Raw genomic sequence first — 20109 nt, forward strand, 5'->3', positions numbered from 1 at the left:
GCTCCTGCCAACCTGGCTCTCAGAAGCAATGGGGCAGCCTACTGGCATCCAGAGAGGCTGATGTGCCAGAGAGGTGCTGGCCAGGGAGGGTAAAGTGGCCTCAGGAACAAGGGAGTCTTGTTTGCTACCCTTCACCTCCTTGTGATAGGTCCCCGTTTCAGAAAACCAGGTCATTGCAGCATCCCCGGGGGAGGCACTGCCAGGCGGGAGACTTGGCACGTTAGGGCGAAGTGAGGGGCCCAGGCCAGCGGGCAGCCCAGCTCGGCACTGACCAGGAGGAAGAATAAGTCCGCATGGTGCTAAGTGCTGAAGGGCCTGATCTGAGGGCAGCAGAGAGTACAGTCCTCGTGGAAATCTAAGATGTGACCACATCGCGGCTTGTCTCGTCTGCTCGCTTGTTCACCTGCCTAAGCTAGAAAACCGAACCCGAGCATTTCTTCTGAGGTTCCGCTCAGCTCTAAAGATCCAGTGTGAGCTGGTGCCAAATATATGATTAAGTGAGGGTGGGTCTGTAGAGGTGGAGGAAAGAGAGGAAATGGGAATCCGAATTTGGATGCTTGCTGGCAGTGGCTGTGGAGACAGCAGAAAGTTGCTGGCGAACGCCGGTAGCAGAGAGGAAGTGGGGTCTTTGGCCTCCTCACTCCTCTTCCATGGGTTCCTAGGGAGGGATTTCTGTAAGGAAGGCCTCGAATGTGGCGTAGGAAGTGTAAAGGGAATGGACTGGCGGGAACAAATTGCTCGCACCGCGGAGGTGAGGAAGGCTCACCTCTGAGTGGAAGGGCGCGCTGGTGGCCTCAGAGGCAGAGCGCCACCAGGCCCTGCTGGTGCCTCCCCTTCCCAAGAGGGAATTCTTAATGCTAGCACACGCTCGGCCAAAGTCAGCTTGAGTCAAGAAGAAACACATGGAATCTATTATAGCCGCATCAACCTGTGGCTTGGGAAAAGTAGCCCTCAGTCCTCACCATCTCCTTCTCCCGACAATTTCTGAATTTCTATTTTTCCGTTCGAAAATATGGAGTAATTCAATATACCGTAATTCCTCTCTAATGTTTACATGCATACTATATCTCAGGAACCAAATTCCACAAAGAGATCTTTTGCAAAAAAAGAAAAAAAAAAGGGGGGGGGGGGAGGAACCACCAAAGAAACCTCAAATGAAACAAACCACTATAAACGGGAAAATTATATTAAACTTCTGAACATTTGCAGCAAAACCCTTAAATTTTCTTTGAGACGGCCATTTAGATAGAACTCCCTCCTCCTGCCCTCCACCAAGCTAATGCTGCTAATCTGATACCATATATTAACTCCCTATGCATTCCGCTTTTGGCTCTCGAACTCTTAAACATGTCTTGCAAGATTCTCCAAGTCCCTTTCTCCTCTTCATAAAACAAAAACAAGTTCATTAAAATGTCGGAATTCTGTATTCAACTAACCCTGACCAATAGTGTCCCTCCGCCCACACAAAATACAAAAGCACATTCCTGAAAGCATATGCATTAAATTATCATTTTTCAGTCACACAACTTCAGCATTTATTTTTGGCTTTCCTCCCATTCTTCTTTGCAGCCACTTCTTCTTTTCTTTTTCTTTCTTTTTTTTTTGGAGCCATCCGCTCCGTCAGCGCGGTTCCTCAGACTGTCGAATGGCTGTGGATCTGACAGATTCCACCATCTACCTACCGAGCTGGTGTTACAACTTTATGTCTCCATCACTTTCCAAGTCTCTTCATCCATCTTCCCTCATTTTGTTTAACGAACATTTAATAATGACCAGTAATTTACTGTAAATCGAAGCTGTCGAGCATTCAATTCTAGCCAAAAATGCCAGGTGTTCCAAAATTTGTGGCTTGTCAGGAATGTCCTCGTACTCGGTAACCTCGGCAGTATGATTTAAAATGTGATGCACTTTTGGGCTCTGCCAATTACTGTTTTTATCTAACTTGGATATGTTTAGAAGATGAAATGAAAGTAATGCAGATTTCCCATGTGAAGAAACTGACCTGAAAGGCGGAGGCCCTGAGTTTTGCAGGGCCGGTTGCACTGCCTTTTCCCATTTCTGCCTTCGTCACTGACCTACACTCAGCTCATGGAGGATGGGATGCGCTCCCTTATGAAGTCATAATTATTACACTTTTTTTTTTAATCAGAGGAGGTGAAAAGACATCGGGAAATGCAATTAAGGAATGGTTAACTGCTGTTGCATTGTGCCGACCACGTCACCGCAGAGTTTCATCTGACTGTTCCGTGAAGACACAGCTTAGCAGGAAAAAGGATCACAGCTGTGGATTCCAAAGATTTGAAGTGAGGGCTAGAGGAGGAGACTTCTCGAGGGGGGAGTCCCCTTTAACCGAACCCTTATCTCGGCTGATGACCAGTGGATTCACACCTGTAGGGCTGTACTGGTTGTCCCAGCATCTGAATGCTTCTACCTTGTTTGTAAATAGCCACTGTCCCAAGCCTCTGAATACTCACATCTCCCTGATCGCTGACCCAGGGGACCCCCAGGTCCCTGCCCCAGCCACAGGCCAGCCTCGACTCTGGCTGGTTGTCACCTGCGCCATCCTGGATAAAATATAACTCTGACCCCCCGATCCTCACCATCCTCAAAGCTGCAGCTCTCCCCACACTCGGTGGCCTCCTCATCAATGGGATATAGGGTGGTGGTCTCTTCGCTCTTCACGGTGGGTCCCAGTGTCTCTGCTGTGGGCTTTGCATCTGCATAAAGGCAAAGAAGGGATGTGAACGTTGCATGGCAGCAGCCTGCGTTGAAACCCAGCAGGAAGAAGGTGCCAAAACTGTTTCCTCTCAAAGTATGGGCTATTAGAGAAGGAAAGAGAAAATGAAGATGTACACTCTCTCTCTTCTCTCTCTCTCTCTCTCTCCTGAAGTTACCTCTGTATTCTGTCATTGAAGTCAGGAGCATCATCTGAGTTGAGTGAGAATGGTCCCAAGCTGCAGAAACAGCCCCGACAGAGGCACCAACACAAACCCACCAAACCCATGCTCTTCACTGTACAGCAGAGGTCCTGAGGTGGGCACAAAGGCCGTGTGAGACTGTAATGGATATGGGTGATGTTGATCCCAAGGCAAGGCTAAACTACATTCTGGGTATTCTGTTTAAGACAGAAGTGTGGGTGATGTGCACACGTGCGCACACACACACACACACACACGCACACACAGAAAATGAACGATGCCAATCAAAAACGGTTTGAGGAAATCTTGTGAGCTTAACAACGTGGAAAATGCTTATCTGTGCACTGCCCCTTGGGTGGCAACTGAGGTGCCTTCCCGGCTCACCCTTGCTTTCATGTGGAATAGACTTTCTCTTTTCAGCCTTCTCTGAGTCAGAACTTTTTGAACCAAAGCTAATGTGACCTAGGGGACCCACCTATAACAAGATAATCAGAAGCACAGTCGCCAAAGCCATAGGCGAAGCCAGACGCTTAGGAGGTGTGACCTCAGCTACTGTTGTTCAAGCCTGAGCAAAACTGGATAGAAAGGACTATGGATTCAAAGGGACTCAGTCTCCACTTGGTGGATCTAATTTGGGGCTGTGCCTTTAGGTCTGGGTGCGGCAAATTCAAATGCTTCCTAGATGTAAACAGCTCCTGTACGTGAGGATGGCTGAGGTGAGGGGGAGAGCAAAGTGTAGGACAGAGGCGGCAGAGGGGATCCTACATGCCTGATTTGAAGGAGGCCACCGTGACCGTCTCCAGCAGATTGAGGCCCCAAAGGGGTGGGGTGGGGGGAGGTGACCAGTGTGGCCAGGTCTTGCAAAGAAATTTTTTTTTTTCCCTACATGAATCCAAAAATCTTCATGGAAAATCTCCAGACATGGCAATATTAGCAACTTATCCAAAATATTAAAACAAATGGCAAGCAACAAAACCTGGCTGGGCCAAACCTGGCTGCAGGCAGTCAGTTCCGGCCTAGGTAATTCATTCACCAGTCCATTCATTGTTTATTTGTTCCCGGAAGTCATTCATTCAGCAACCGTTTATGAAATGAATGAAGCTGTGAGTCAGGCTCTTGGGTGGGGCGAAAAGGAGTTCTGGTAACTGGTGCTCAAGTCCGTGTGTTGTGGGGTGAGGTCTTCCTGCCAGAGCTGTGTTGCAACGAGACTCCCGAATAAGCCCGCGCATTGTTCCTTCCATTTCTATACATGTTCTTTTGCACTATTGTGTGTGATTAGGTGTCTTTGTCAGGCCCCTTCAGCATACTATTTAATAAATCCAGGAGCTGAAGGAAATCACTAAATATACTGAATAGCTTTTTCACGGTCGACTTCCCATCTTTCTGCTATTAAATACTGCGCACATAACCTTTCAGACTTCCCTTTGCCGTGTCTGCCTCTTGCTCGCAGTAAACAGCAAATAACCTCGAAGCGTCCTAATTTGTAAGTTCAAATTTGTCACTGTGTCACAGGATCTCAAACTCAATTGTAAAGCAAACTCTGGGCAGCAAGGCAAGAAGTAATCATGTGAAACACAAACCAACTAACAGGTGGAGCAGCCCTGTCAAATTATTTAGCTGCGGCGACTCAGCCCAGCACATTATTTTCCCTGGTGTCCTTCTGGAGTAGGAATGAAGAAGTGAAGCAAGGATAAGTCGCAGAAACGAATGGACACGTGAAAAGTAAGGAAGCCACATGGCCTAGGAGAGCAGTTTCCTGGAAATGCTAGGTAGCAAAATGCGTAAGTTGGTTGGTGGAGATGATGTTCGATCCGGGGGCAAAGAGCGCTGGAGAGGCCACAGGAGGGCAGGGCGTGTGACTGACAGTGGGGAAACAGCAGCCGGCCTCTGTGTCCACTGTGTTTGGGCTGGGCGCTCGAGGTAACTGCCCATTTCACTGCCGCGCTCCCCGCAATTGAAACCAGATGTCCGAGACTTCAAAGGGAAGGAGGCTGGGCAGAGGGTAACAAGTCCCAACTCTGATCTTCTGAGGAATGGTCAGGCAGGGCTTTGAAATGAGAAACCTGCTGCTGACCATGGCCAGTGTAATTTGGGTCAAGAGTAGAAAAGGCCATTAGCGGCTGTCTGCCGGTCACAAAGCAGAGCCAGCCTGGGAGAGGCATGGCACACGGGGGCAGAGGACAGGAGGGAAGTGTGAGCCAGCCTCCGCATCGCTGAGTGACATCTGGCAAGTGACTTCCTCTCTCTAAGACTCGGTTTCTCTGTGTGTGGGAGAGGCACTGGCTTAGAGCTGTGATTTTTTTCCAACCCTGTGTCACACTCATTAGTAGGCGGTGGAATTAGTTTAATGGGTCATGACTATTTAACAAATACGGACTGTAATTATTACAGGGTGCACTCACACGGTACAGATGAGTGCTGCTTTGGGAACCTTTTGTTTTCGTTACATTTACTTATTCTAACAGGCTTATCAGGTGCCAGGCAGCAGTTAAAAGTACTTTTTATTCATTATTTTATTGACTCCTCATAACACCCCTAGGAGGTGTAGCTATGCCATTATCATCCCCGTTTTTCAGCTAAGATAACAGAGATGTTGAGAGGCTAAGCAACTTGTCTGAGGTAACACCAACAATGATCAGCAGAGTCGGGACTCACACTTGGCAATCTGTCCCCAGAGTCCAGGCACTTAGTGATACACTCCTCCCCATAGACACACACGTGTGTGTTCTTAGGTGCGTATGCGCGTGCATGCACACGTGTTCTTATAATTCAAGTAGGTCCTGATGTAAATTTGTTTTAAATTGTGGGTGACGGTTAAAAATGTTTGCGAGCCACTGGCCTAGAAGCTCCTAAGTCCACTGAATCTCTAGCCCTGATTCTGAAGAAGCCATAAATGAAGCCAGCTTGTGTCACTGTTGGAGGGGTGGTTTTCAGCACCTGCAAGTGGACAGGTGACATGCATTCTGCAGGCTGCAAGGGAACGTGGCCTTGCTCCTACCGAACGAGGAGCATAAAGTCTTCTGACTGAATGTGTTCGCTGGGGCTGCCTTTGATCTGAAGGTGAGAGAGGCTAATTTGGGCCCGATTTCAGCCTGCGCGCCTCAACGGGACTCCTTCTCTGTGCCACCGTAGCCAGTGAGCAGGCAGCACTTTTCTCCCTGGGAGTCCAAAGCGTTTCTCTGACATGCCCTTATTAATCCTTCACAATACCCTGCTGGGGGTGCTGGTGACAGGTACAGCACAGACAGGAAAATGGAGACACTCAGGGCCCTGGCGGAGAGGGGAAGGAAGGCTCAGCCCGCCTGCTGCTCCTGCTGGCACCCGGGCTCGTGTGGCTGCCCCAAGCTCCTTTTGGCAGGCGGCGAGTGAGTTCTGGGGGAGACCTAGAGCCAGCTCTGCCAAGGCGCGAGGGCTGGTGCCCAGAGGAAAGGTGGGGCGTGACCCAGAAGGCCAGGGCGCCTCCCTGGAAACACGAGGTGGGCCTTCTCCTCCTTATGGAGAGTTAGAGGCGCTCCCCGGACCTGGGCTGCCTGACAAGGTGAGAATGAGAAGGACTCCCGCCACATACTGGTAAGAAGTCCTGTTCCTGTCAGCTCCCCAGCAACGGAGTCCCTCCGGAGCAAATAAATGCCTTTTACAGATGTGGCTTCGAAAGGAAAATGAAGTCTCTTTGCCACTGACATCTGGAGGCCAGATTCAGACATAAACTGAATACTGTATTATCATGAAGGGTTTTTTTCCCCCCTTCCCTAAATCAACAGCCACAGCTCCCTGGCCTGAAGAGTCAGGGTCTAATTGAATTTGGGTGGGTGATGTGTGGTTATAATTTGTGTTCAAGAGACTTGGGTTGGAGGTGTTTAAAGGAGCTGAAATGATCCTTTACGAATGACAAAGCACATCTCTTGAGAAACTGTCCCAAGGCCAGAGGCTGCAGTGCCTGTGGTTTGAAGCAAGAGAACATGGCAGGGTCCAGGCTGGGCAGATAGGTGTCCCCTCTGCCCCCATCCACCTCATGCTCTGACCTCCTCCCAGGGCATCTGGGACGCCAGGGCCTTACCTGTCCAGTCACAGCCGAGCACCTCCAGCCGCATCCCGATTCCAGCTGGTGACCACCTCTCGGGGTACACCCGCACGTACTGTGCTAGGACGGGGTCGAACCTTCGGATGTCAGGGGTGTCATAGTGCATGTTCCCTTCAAACAGCTGCAGGGGAGACAGGCTGCTCAGCGCTTCTTACAGTGGACCCCCTCCTCCGTCATGCCCTGCTTCCCTTTCCTCCTCCTTCTCCTCCCCACCCCTAACGTCCAGCCAGAAGGCAGCATCATAGCTCATTCGTGGTTGCTGGACAGCGCTGCCTATGGGGGCTCCGTTCAAACCCTAAGGTTCTTATTCATTTGAGGGGGGCTAGAGACCCAGAAACATGGAAAATAGGGAGCAGATGAACGTGGCAATCGCCAGGTCCCATCTTCTAACCTGGGACTAAAACTGAGGGCTCGGAAAAGGATCTGGCCCCGAATGGGTCTTAAGCTGGACTTAGCTAGAGAGAAGAGCGAGGAGTTTAGGCTGCCTTGCTCGTCCTGAAGTTCTCAGTTTATCACAAAAAGAAGTTCTAATCTAGTTCTTTTTCTAATGCTTGAAAGTCCCAGTTGGCTGATTGGTTCAAGTTCACTTAGAGGCTGAAGGGAAAGTAACTGTCCCCTTTCTAGGTCAACAACAACACCCTCCGGTCCCACATTGATAGTCTGGGACTGTGTTCCCCAAACCTTTGCTTAGCGGAGGCAATTCTGTCAGAAGGAAACTCTCCCAGAGCCCCATAAAAGCGATGACAGCAGGGCTGCCCTGGTTGAAGCTAATTGGGGAACCCAACCCAGAGCACACCTGGGAGCCACTGATTTAGGGGAATGTCAGGGTCGGGGAAGCCAGGGCCTGGGGCTGACTGGCATCCACGCATGCTGCACACAGGGCCATCCCGGTTTGCAAGACGCCCTGGGTCTCTGCTTTCCAATGTGGGAGTGCTGTCACAGGGGAGGCAGGCTCTGACCCTGGCTAAGACTGTCTCCTTTCCCAGGCCCCCAGAATGGCTAGGAAGAGCCAGGGTCAGCTCTCCCCAGGGAAGCCTGTGGTTCAACTTCTGCTCCATCCACTGAAGGTTCTGGTTACCAAGCCCTGAGCCTTTCCAAGGCTCTGGAACTGTGATCTGGGAGTTTGCATCAGCATTGCAAAACTTCCAACTCAGCCTTTGCCTCTGCATCAAGAATGAAAACATTTGCTTAGTAAAGGGGCTCAACAGAGACATGTGATACCACCTTCCTTGCTTTTCTGAGGAAAAGGAGGGGTAACTTAGACATGAGGATCGGAAAACCCGGCTAACCATGCAATGAACTTGGAGAGGGACAGAGGCAAAGGCTGATGTCCTCGCCTTCCTGCGGCTCCTCTGTGCCTGGTGGAAGGCTGACCTTCGCTCCCCCGATGGCAGGAGGGGATGCCCTGCCCTGGCCTGCACTTGCGGCCTGGAGCAAGTTCCTCTTGCCTCTCTGCAGCCTTGGGATGAGAGGCGGGAGGGATCTAAGCGTCAAGACTAGGAAACTACAAAGGAGGGCAGTAATGTTTAGTAAAACATAGTTGTTTTTGGAAGTAAATCTCTAGTTTCTATACTTTAGCCTCCAAAAACCACATCTCCTTTGGATGTCTAGCCAAGTCTAAGGAAACTTTATCTGATATAGCGTATAAAGGTCATGGAACTTTATAGAAAGGCAGCGTTGAACAGTGGTCAGTGTTTGGGCTTTGGCCTCAGACTTGTGGAATGTGAATCATGGCTCTACCATAGGTATACTGTGCGGCCTTGGACTTGACATCAAGCCTCAGTTTGTCAACTCTAAAATGAGAGTGACTAAATGATCTACCTTCTAGAAGTGTTGTTAAGAATTAAAATAATAATAAGAATCAAAATAAGGCATTTAACACAGTGCCTGGCACAAAGTAATCTCTCAATTAGTATTTACTTTATTAGATAATAGGAGTTTGGCGATGACTGACTATCTAGACGGGAAGCCAGCATTCCCAACTTAACCTCCCAGTTTAGGGTAAGGCCTACCAGGAGCGACCTACCTTCGGCTGCTGGGTCCTAGGGTCCTGGATGTATTCCCAGTCCTTGCCGTTTAGGCTGTAGGAGACTTTGAACTTGCGTACAAACGCCCTGGCTTCCACCGTAGTGATGCTGTCTCCTCCTCGGGCCCCCTGGATAATGACGCCTTTCACTGTCTTGGGTGCTCCCAGGTCCACCTGAAGCCACTCCTCACCCGGCTGGGCCTGAGGGATCCGAGGGAACCAGCCCGAGCGGCTGCTGACCAGGCGGGCCGAGCTGGGGCTCCAGAGGTACTCACGGGTGGAGGAGGCGGAGATCTGAGAGTCAGCTATGAGGCCAGAGAGCATCCCCAGCATGTCGGAGCAGGGGGCGTCTGCGAAGAGCGGAGAAAAATACGAGAGGTCAGGGCTGACACTCAATAACCGAGACTAACGCTCATGAGTCAGAAGCTATAAAACAACCCAACTGTTACATACTTTAAGTCAGCACTGATTTCTCTATTCAAGGTAGAATAGTGCTGTGTTTTAACAGCCAGGACTGGGAGCCATGGTGCCTGGGTTCATGTTTGCTATGCCACATACTAACTGTACAACCTTGGGCAAATAATGGAATCATTCTGTGGCTTAGTTTCTCCAGATCCGGAGGACTAATAATACCATTTACTTCTTGAGAGTTTTGAGGATTTCATCAGGTATTATATAAAAGCTCACAGCACAGTACCTGGCATGTCTAAGCATCTAATGCAGTTAGCTGAGGACTCTCATATTCTTGTTGGTGACGCCAGTCTCCAGTGACACTCCCAAGGGTGGTGAGCACAGGGAGCTCAGTTGAGCACTGTTTCCTGGGTGATCTTTTTCCCCGGGATGGAAGCTTTCTTGGGGTCAGGCTTTACTTCCACAGGGGTTATCACAGCTCGTTACTGCCCTCCATCCTTCCTACATGCTGTTCCTGCTCCCCAAATGCTTTTCCCTGCAGTTATCACCAGACTAACCTTTGTTCACCGCAAACCTTAAGCGTCACACCCTCGGAAAGGCTGTCCCCGAACTTCCAATCGACAGTCAATTAGGTCCCCTCAGTCACTCTATCTCAAAGCACCCTGTTCTTTTCCTCCTTAGTTTATAATTCTCCAGTACTTGTCTTTATTATCTATCTTGCCCACTAGCCTGAAAGTTCCACGATGTCAGAGATCTCATCTGCTTTGCTCACTTCTCTAGCTCCAGCTCCCAGCATGGGGCCAACACACAGCAGGCCTTCAATAAGTATTTGTGGAGTGAATGAGGGAGTGGAAAATGCATGAATAAATGGTGTCCGGGCAAGGCAGGGTCTATAGTCAGTGTGCATTAAATACTTGGAAACTGAGTTACAGATCAAAAAGACCCTCCAGGTGATCCCAACTCTTAGAAAGAAAGAAAGAAAGAAAGAAAGAAAGAAAGAAAGAAAGAAAGAAAGAAAGAAAGAAAGAAAGAAAGAAAGAAAACGAACGAACGAACGAACGAACGAACCAGTGGTAGTTCTCTTTTTAATTTTCCAGAAAATAAGTCTTAACTAAGTTCTGGCTAGTTAGCCTGTGCTGGCCTGGAACAGTAACATTAAAGGGACAGAAGATGGTCCCTTAGATGGGACTGGTAGGACGAACCACTCCCATAAGAGGGAAGCCGAGGTGCGTTAAAGGGGACCAGAGCAGAGAATTTGTATTGAAGAAATATGGGTTCAGTTCCCAGCTGGGTGACTTTGGTCAAACCGTTAAGCCTCTCTGAGTCTTAGTTTTCTGCCCATAGAGACTGTATAAATGTGAGGTATTTTAACTAGAAGCTTAAAACAGGGTTCCACCACAGAGCACTCCCTCTCAGAGGTGGAATGGCTGGGGGACAGGATGATGGGCAGATGTACACCGAAGACCCTTCCAGGCCAAAGAAGCAACTTGCTTGCTCTGGACCGGGTCCACAAGATGGAGGGTTCGGACCATTCCTTAGTGGCTGGGGCTGGTGCAGCCGCCATCCTCCCTCATCCATACCACGGACTAGCCTCCTACTGCTGTCCCAGCTTCCGCTCTGGTCTCTCCGATCTGTCTTCCACACTGAACCCCTAGGGTCTCAGCCCATATACCATGCCCACCCCTCGCTTTCTCTTTCGGTCCCTCCAATGCCACTGAGTGAGCTGTGACCACTGCCTGGTGCACTTTCCCTCTTCCCTTCACCGGGTGCTTGTGTGCCCTCTGCCCTCAGCTTAATCACCACCTCCTCCAGGAAGTCCCCCATAGCCTCCAGGGCTGGGTCAAGTCCCCTACAACGTTCTTTATCTTAGCTTAGATCTTATATTTGTTTATGGGTTTGTTTGTTTATTATCATGACTCCCCAACTTGTCCAGATGTCCCCACCAAGCTGGATCTGTCGTGCTCATGATCGTATTCACGGAGCCTTGCATAACTCCTGGCCTTCATGTGAGGCAGCAGACAGTGTTAGGAGAGCCGGACTCTGAATTCAGACTGCCTAGGATTCAAACCCTGGCTGTACCACCAGGAGGCTGGGGGCCTTAAGTGTCTAACTCCTGATTTCCTCATCTGTAAAGTGGAGAGAATAATAACACCAACCTTATAGAGTCCTTATGAGGATTATGAAAGATAACACACCTTAAGTGCTTAGAATGGAAACGGGTGCATCATTAGCATTCAATAAACGTTAGCTAGTAGACATTTAATAAGTATAGACTGACTGATTGACTGACTGACTGACTGACTGACTGAATAGATGAACTCTGCTAGGACTTCAGTCCTTGAATCAATCCTTCTGGAAAGGTCATGTGCTGCAATCATGCTCTTTGCAGAGAGCTGAAAGAGGGTGCAGATGCCAGGACATAATCCAGACCCATCTGGAGCCCCACCTCACCTGTGACCCGGCAGCCAAAGAGCTCCAGCCGGAGGGCGATGCCCGAGTGCCAGGTCTGGGGGCGGACCCTGATGAACCTCGTCAGCAGCGGTGTGTGCAGCTTGTTCAAAACCACCTCTGTCGCATCGTTGTTGGCTTGGAATACCTGTAATGTAAGAGGAAGGACCACATTACTCAAATCTCCGTGTGTAGTTTAGCCACTCGTGCAGCCTTCGAAGGGGGTGGGAAAGTTTTTGTTAAATGTTATTTCCCTCAAGTTTAAAAATAATCAGTGGGTTTGTTGTTTGGACTTTTTTAGAAGCACCATGAAAAAAAAATTTAATCTCTCACACAGCTCTAGCTTGAAAACAATAAATGGTCTTCACAAAAACTTTTGGAGGCAAAGAAAAATTTGCCTCTGGGCTGAGAGCTAGCAGAGGAAGGCGCCTTGAAAAGAAAAACATGTCAGAAGCTGAGAGAGAGAGAGAGAGGGGAAAAAAGTAGAATATCCTTTAAAAATGGAGCAGAAATGTCATCTTTCAAGGCTAGTGGACCTCACTCACTAGCTTGAACTTGACCTCTCCCTCTTCATCACGTTGCAGGCATATAGTAATATTTGCAGGGTATTTTATAATAATAAAGTGCCTCACTATTGTTTTTGTTAGTTACTTAGAGTCCTTCCTGTACCACAAACGGGAGGGGGTGGGGGTGGGGCATCATCTACCCCCAGTGTCCTGGTGTCAATCAACACGTTCTCGGTTCTCTCTGGTCTTTGTTGTAGGGTCAGAGCTCCAGACAGTCCCCTCAGAGTCTTGCTCTGGTTTCCTCTCACTGTAGTCTCCACCCTGTAATGAAATCCATCCCTGTCCCCATCTGACCAATGCATCTCTTGTGGGAGGAAAGGCTTGTCGGAACAGCTTCTAATCCAACATGGTGGGAGCAAGTCCTAGCTTACCAGATGGCCCAAATCAATAACTACCATATGGACCTTATGCTTTTCTGTGCTCTCCATTAAAAAAAAAAAAAAGTAGCTGCAGCAAATATATGTGAGTTTCTTTTGTTTTTCCTGGGTAAGGGTAGAGAGAAGACCAACAAACCACCATCGCTTCTAAATCATACCCGTCATAGCTATAACAACTACTGACTGCAAATCTACTCACAGCCAACTCTGCAACACCTAGCAATTTCTCCTGGGTGGGGGACTAGATACTTCAGCTCATGATACCTATAACTTGCCAGGTCCTTGGGCTCTGACAGGGCTGGGACGAGAGGAATGGGGAAACTGCTATATTTGAATATGAATACCTTTGAGCCATCCACTCCGTAAAGACAATTATGTCCACATTACTGTGGAGGTTAAGCATTATTATTTCCACTTTATTGATGAGGAAACTGAGGCTCAGAGATGTCTGTCTGGGTCTAAAGCCCTTGCCATGTTTTTAGGGTTTAGACTATGGTTTCTTAAGTTTGACTCTCATCTCTTTTAAGACATTTGCAGCGTTTACGGTGGTGGCTAGGAGTCATGGAAGCCCTCAGATCCCCAAACATGGACTGAATGGAGGCAGAGCTGCTGCTCAGGGATGTGTCCCCAGTGTGTTTATAATCCCCACTTCGAATGTTCTGGGTAAGAGCAAAGAGCAGCACGGAAGCTCAGAGCTAATGAACAACATGGTCCTTTATCCCCCAGGAACTGTAACTAGGTGCTCTGCCATTTGGCAACCTTGAACCCGCCATATTTCCCACTTGCTAAGGTCCAAAATTAGAGCCGTTTAATAAAAGGCACACCAATGATGGTGGGGTGAAGGATCAGAGGCATTACACCTTTTGCAACCAAATGAGAAGTAGCTTGGTTAAGACAAATAGAGGAAAGGAGAGGAGGGAACAGGTTTTCACCAGTCTACCATATTGTGCTTAAATCTCTTGTTCCCGGTGCTGAGCCCACCAAATCCTGCAGAGCCAGCCACCTGCCCTGGTCCTAAGGCCATCGGTTTCCTTCTCTGCTGCCTCATTAACCGAAGGGAGCACAGAGACAGGACCACTTGACTACTCATCTCTCTCAGGTTCAAACTGGCTGCTTCCTGCATGTTGACTGAGGATGAAGAGGGGAAGAAGACAAAGTGAGGAAAGAAGAAGAGCCATGAAACAGACAGAAAGAGGGCGAGAGTTGGATATCTGCGAGAAGGTCAATGGAGAGAGGAAGAGAGGTGCCCGAGGCTCTGTGATCTCAATCTCAGGGAGGGACGATCCGGAAGGAGGGAACAGGGCCCAGGAAGGCCCTGGCCTTGCTGTGCCTATACTTTGGCTTCCTGGGTGCTTATGAAGAAATCTGCAGCTCTCAGGAAGAGGATGGAGGAACTAAATCCATTTAGGGAAGAAAAGTAATCTGTTTTCCTAGAATTCAGCATGAGGCAGAGGCGTTGCATTTGTTTTTTGTTTTGTTTTGGCAAGGAAGAAACAAGTATAGCACTTTGCTTATTTTGGACAGGTGCTGTGAGCAGTGGGGGACCACCACTGGCCAGCTCCCTGAGGATGGTGACAGTGACTGTGTGTGGCCTCCATCAGGAGATGTTAAGGAGTGTGTGTGTGTGTGTGTGTGTGTGTCTTGATTTGCTATGTGAATACATAATTGGAGTGGTGAGTGGATTTGAACTTTAACACAGCTGTAATCCACAGAACACACACCATGCTGGTACTGTTTAGAAACACAGCACGTCTTATGTGTTTTTAATATCCAATTTTATCTTATCTGACCCCTTCATTTTTCAGTGTCGGCAGATAATAATACCAAGAAAATTTTTCTCCCCCCCCCCCCCATCTCAGTAAGAAAATGACTGCATCCTTGGACTGCCTTTGGGAAGCTGCTGTGTGAATGTAGCTGCATGTGGGTGTATGTGGGCACATGCCCGTTTGTACATGCCCAGTGAGAGGGTTGGTCTTCCCATGCATGGATGGGGTCACAGGGTTTGGGGGAGGCCCCTGGTCTTTGCCTACAGTGACATCAGTCAGAAGGGAGGCACATACTCAGTTTACTTGCCCGACACCATCAACCTGGCCGCTCAAATTGAACTTCAGTTTCCACTTTGTTCTGGTCACTCTTCTCCCACCCTTGGAACAAAATGAAGGCTCTTTCAATGTGGCCTCAAATGACCCTTCCTATTTCTGAGGCCAGTCTCTTCTTGTTTCTCGTTTGCTCTTGACGTTGTGCTCATATCTACCCTCTACCCTTTGGACCCCTTACTGAAGGAATGCCATCTTACTTTATTTATTTATTTGGTGACATTGGTTAATGAAATCCAGTAAGTTTCAGGTGTACAATTTAACAGTAAGGCACATATATACATATACATATACACATATATATGTGTGTATGTGTATGTATACATATATATGTGTGTATGTGTGTGTGTGTGTATATATATATGTGTATTTTATATATATTGCAATGTGTGTTCCCTTTCCATCTTATTCTATTAAACTATTTATACACTGTTCATTCTGAGTGTGACATAGGAAAAAAAAAAAAACCAACCAGACTCTGCTGCTAATTAGCTCAAAAGTGTGGGCAAATATCCGCCTCCCGTGGACCTCAACTTCCTCCTGTATTAAATGAGGGAATTGTTTGAGTAAGGTCCTGTCTCCCAGATTCTAAGGCTTTCTTCATAAGAGTTTCAAATCTAGAACTGCCCTAGGAATGTCTACTTTGTAACAGGGCATTTTAGTTACCCACCGTCCCTTACAGCCTAAGTGTTTTTGTGGACAAGTGCTGTGAATTTTAATATACTTCAAGTGGTGTCCAGGACACACGGTGATTGCCCCACTCGGAGGGAGAGTATATGCTGTTGATGTTTTGGTTCAATAACAGTTCAAATTAAGAATAATGAAGAGTAATAAATAACAACACCTTAGTCCTTATATACTGTTTTTTCACCCAAAGATATCAAAGTGCAATTTATAAAAATCTATTTTTAATAAAATATTAAGCCCTTTCTATTTTTCCTGACCTGATGCATTTACGAGGTCTCTATTTTTCTCCCTGCACTTCCCTATTTATAGCTGGTAAATGCTATCATATATTATACATCTTTATGACTTTCTCAATGCTTTTGTGGTTTCAGAATCACCCTTCATATGTTTTCTGATCAAATTCTCTGTGATAGATTCTTGGCTTCTAGTCTAGCCATTGCAAGGTAAGAAAGGGGTTGTGTGCATGGGAAATGATGCCAGGAAATTGGTTTTATTCCCTATTCCCTGCCGACTCACTGAATCACTACAGGCAAATCAATAAACCTTAGATACTTTGGTTTCTCCTTCAGGAAAACAAAGTCGATAACAGGCTTGCAGATAGACACTAAAGTCTACCAGCCTTCCCTGCTGGCTTCAATGCCTGCGCAACACCCAGGACAGATGTTAGAGTGAACGCTACATCACAAGTAACAAATGGGCCTTTGTTAAACTGGGAGAGTTCAAGTTCTGAAAGCCATTGATTCTGAAGTCAAACCTCGAGGCCAAAGAATTTCAGGCTATAACTTGGCAGTGAGATGTCCATAATGCTGAGAAAACTCAGTGGCTTGTCAGCATGTGGTATGTCCAGATTGGCATATATCAAATGTGATGATCGAATTATAACATTTGCTTTGAAAGCTGATGTCACAGATGGTATACATTTTTGCTAATTTTAAAATGCTAATATGGCTGCTTCACCAACCAAAGGAAAACCGGAAGTATGTTCAAGGTGAGCCTAGTTTTCTTAAAAAGTGGGGATAAAAAATGTATAATAAATAAGTAAATATGTGTGTATGTGTATATATATGTACACATATATAAGGTATGTTGATCGTAAAGCTTTCTTCGAGTATATCTCTACAAACCAGGTTAAAAAACAATTCAGGGCACAAAGTTGTTTGAATTATCCGTTTGGTGCCTCACTGAATTCTGAACATAATCCAACACTTTCCAATTGATTCTTGAGACCTTTGGTTTATTTTCAGTAAAACAGAATCTTAAACCAGCAGTACTTCACGGATTTTCTGATTTGCACCTCTGGCAGAGGAGTGGGGATCGGGGGGGGTGGGGGCACCTCCCAATTAAATTGGCCGGTATCCAACATCCCAGTCTAGTTATTATCTATACCCCCCGCCTCAACCAAGCAAAGAAAATCGACATGTTCTGACCATGCCCGAGAACTCATAAGGCATGGACTATAATACTATGTAAAATAAAAGCATATATATATGCCGTTATATAAATGCATCTAAAATATATTTGTATGTAAATATATTTATAAATAAGTAAATAAATAAATGCACATATATATGTTTATTTATATATATAATATCTATCCAGAAAGCATAACTGATGGGTTCTAAGGTCAACTTTTCTCTGCTTGTCACATGCCACGTCTAGTCATAGCCACCTCTCTTTGATCACTCCTCCTGAAGTCTCATTGAAGAATATGCGGCGACTTTGGCACTGCTGAGAACAAACAGCGAGTGTTTCAGATTGCCCACCGTGGAGGTTTCTAGGCCAGGGGATGTTCTGCTAGGCCTGAGTCCCTCTCCTATACTGCATAACTTCTGCCATCAACATCCAGGTGCTCAGGACAGTGTAGATGCTCCGTGTCCATCAAAGCCCTTGAACTCCTTGGCAGAGAGAGGCAGTGTAGGCTCTTGGTGTTACCTGGCTATGACACCTTCCTCACTGAGGCAGACCCTTGGTGGACAGATACAGGCTTTCCGTATGGGCACTGCCTCCAATTTGGGTAGGGCTTCGGTATTCAGTCTGCACACACCTGTCTCTTCTTTACCTATGGTGGGACCTACAGTTTATTTCTATTTTGCTGTAAATATCTGAACACAGCCAGCTCCAGGGACTGAAAGAAAGCAGGAAATTTTTCAAAGACAGCACAGTGCTGGAGCCCTCGGGTAGAATCTATACCAGAGATATTCTCCCTCTTCTTCTTCTTCTTCTTTTTTTTTTAAATAAATAAATATTTCTCTTCACTAATAAATGTTTCATTGCACTCAAAGTTCTCCTTTTCAATCTACTTGGCACAGACACTCAGGGAGGAGAACAAAGCAGGCAAAAGACAGAGGTGGCATGAACGCAGGGCAGAAACTGGTGAAACCCAGAGCAGCACATTTAAAAAATTCGGCTCAGAAACAATCGCACCCACCGTGGCCTTGACTCCTCCTCACTGCAGAGCCAAGAGCCTGGCCTCCCTCTCCCGCCCACCTCCCTTGCACGTCTCCAAAACCAGCCGTTGGACCTACACGTAAAACTGAATTGTTAATCAATGAATGCCATCCTGTTTAATTAATTTGTTGCGCCAAACATTCAAAGGATGGTGGTGGGGGCGGCTGTTACACTCAGGGAAAATGATGTTAAGGTAATGGACATTTTTTTTTTTCCTTTTTGTAAATCATGGTCTTGACATTTCTCTCTTAAAACTCCTCCTTAAAGACGAGAAAAAAAAATTTTTTTTTGAAGCTGCTTTCATTCTAGTAGATGTGGGAATTTAGCCAGGCACAGACTCAGAAAGGATGTGCCTCTCTCATACATATACGAGAGGGAGAGAGACTTTAAGGGAGGGTAAAGATGGGGGTAGGGCAGAGAAAGTTCCCTAACCGCCAAGTGCTCATTTACGACCACGATGCCCTCCTGTCTCCTTCTCCTTTACTTTAGGGCTGTTTTTGTCATCAAGCAGTTTTGCTGAGGTGAAGGAGGAGACTGAGAAGCAGGAGCACATCGTGGGGTGTAGTGCTGGGGAGGCTGGTAGATTTCTCTCTGGGGGTGGCGGCGGGGTGGTGTGGGATGGAAGCATCCCCATCTGTGTGTGTCTTGTGGGGCCGTTAGATTTACTGCAGGATTATGTTACCCCCATCGAGACGCTGGGCCCTGGAACATAGCGTATTAACGGGATTAGAGTTTCAAGATTTGAGACAGGAAAGCATCAGGGAGGAGAGGAGAGGAGGGCCACTCAGGGATTTGGGGCTGCAGGAGAGACGGGGTGGGGGAGAGTACAGCATCAGAGCAATGAGGGGCTGCAGGGAATGGCCAGCGCCCTCCCATAAAGGTGGAGGGAGAAACAGACATTCTAACTGGGTGGGAAGGGCCCTCCACACTGAGAACCACCTAAAACAGACACTGCCACATTTTTAAAGGTGGTGCCTTTGACTTGCAGGTGGGCAGAAGAGAAAGCGAAAGGATACAGGGAGTGATGTTCCTGAGCCTATCTGCTACCTGCATTCAGTCTCTTTCAGGGGAATCTGAGCAAACCTGAACCGGGAAATGCAGACGGCAAATGACCTGACTATCTACCAGAGGAGGCGTTGGCTCCAACGCTCATCTAGAGGCTCTAGGTTAGGGCAAAGAGAATGTTTTCCCAGCCCAAGCAAAATCACATCGTCTTTCCATGTCCCCTGCTTCTTTGATCTGTCCCCCTGGGTCCTGCGCACAACAGTGGCCTGGGAAGCACGGGGAATTCTGCATCAAGGCTGAAAGCGCCCAGGGAGGCTAGCCTCGGCTCCTGGAGACAATTCAGCACCCAAGGGAGTTGGGTGAAGCCAGCCATGGGAGACTGATAGAGAAAAGGTTCCAAGCTTATGTATAATGAAATTTTCCCTAGAGCTTCCTAAGTGGAGAGTTTAAAGGTCTGAGCTCATCCCATGGCAAATGGATAAGGGACAAACTTAATTACCTAGGGCCCTGGATTCTTCTCAGTTATAATTGAGGGGAGCAGATAAATTGGGGGACTTGAATTTGGAAACAGTATTGGCCCTCTTCTGAACACAAATAACCCTGGTTAGATGATGTAATCATGTTTATGACTTTTAAAGTCTGATGTCCATTACTAGCTTACAGTTTGAGTCACTGTCTTAATCATATACATAGTAAACAAAATTACGATAATAAAAAGGATAAGGGGAAGCCGGTCATCCACCAAAAGGTTTTAAAAAAGGTATTAATGGAAAAAGCAAAATGATTAATTGGAGAAATGACTATACTCCTAAGAGAAGAATGAGGCTAAGAGGGGTAATGTTTACCTGAGGTACCTCAGGTGCAAGCCCCATCAGATGCAGGGAGAGGTCTGGATGACTTATCAGGTCCCTCCCAGACCTCTGACTTTAAAAGAGGCAAATAAATATCCCACGAGGCCTTGTTACTTTTTAAATTGATAACTTGCTTCTACTCAAGAAGAGCTTTGTGGGTCTAATACATTAATTATATATGCAGAGGGCCTTCCA

The 20109-nt window shown here is 47.3% G+C and overlaps 1 protein-coding gene across 4 annotated transcripts in view; it reads right to left on the reverse strand.

Moving 5' to 3' along the window:
* Nucleotides 1-20109, reverse strand: part of NRP2 (neuropilin 2) — a 114086-nt gene that overhangs the window by 44617 nt on the left and 49360 nt on the right. For all 4 annotated transcript variants that reach the window (XM_016135087.2, XM_016135088.2, XM_016135090.2 and 1 more), the window contains exons 8-11: nucleotides 11888-12032; nucleotides 9026-9375; nucleotides 6976-7120; nucleotides 2601-2717 (exon numbers count right to left, since the gene is read on the reverse strand). In XM_016135087.2, the coding sequence (XP_015990573.2) occupies nucleotides 2601-2717; nucleotides 6976-7120; nucleotides 9026-9375; nucleotides 11888-12032 (757 nt within the window). The remainder of the gene's footprint in view (nucleotides 1-2600; nucleotides 2718-6975; nucleotides 7121-9025; nucleotides 9376-11887; nucleotides 12033-20109) is intronic.

Source organism: Rousettus aegyptiacus, unplaced genomic scaffold, assembly GCF_014176215.1.
Source record: "Rousettus aegyptiacus isolate mRouAeg1 unplaced genomic scaffold, mRouAeg1.p scaffold_m13_p_2, whole genome shotgun sequence".
In the NCBI taxonomy this organism is placed as follows: domain Eukaryota; kingdom Metazoa; phylum Chordata; class Mammalia; order Chiroptera; family Pteropodidae; genus Rousettus; species Rousettus aegyptiacus.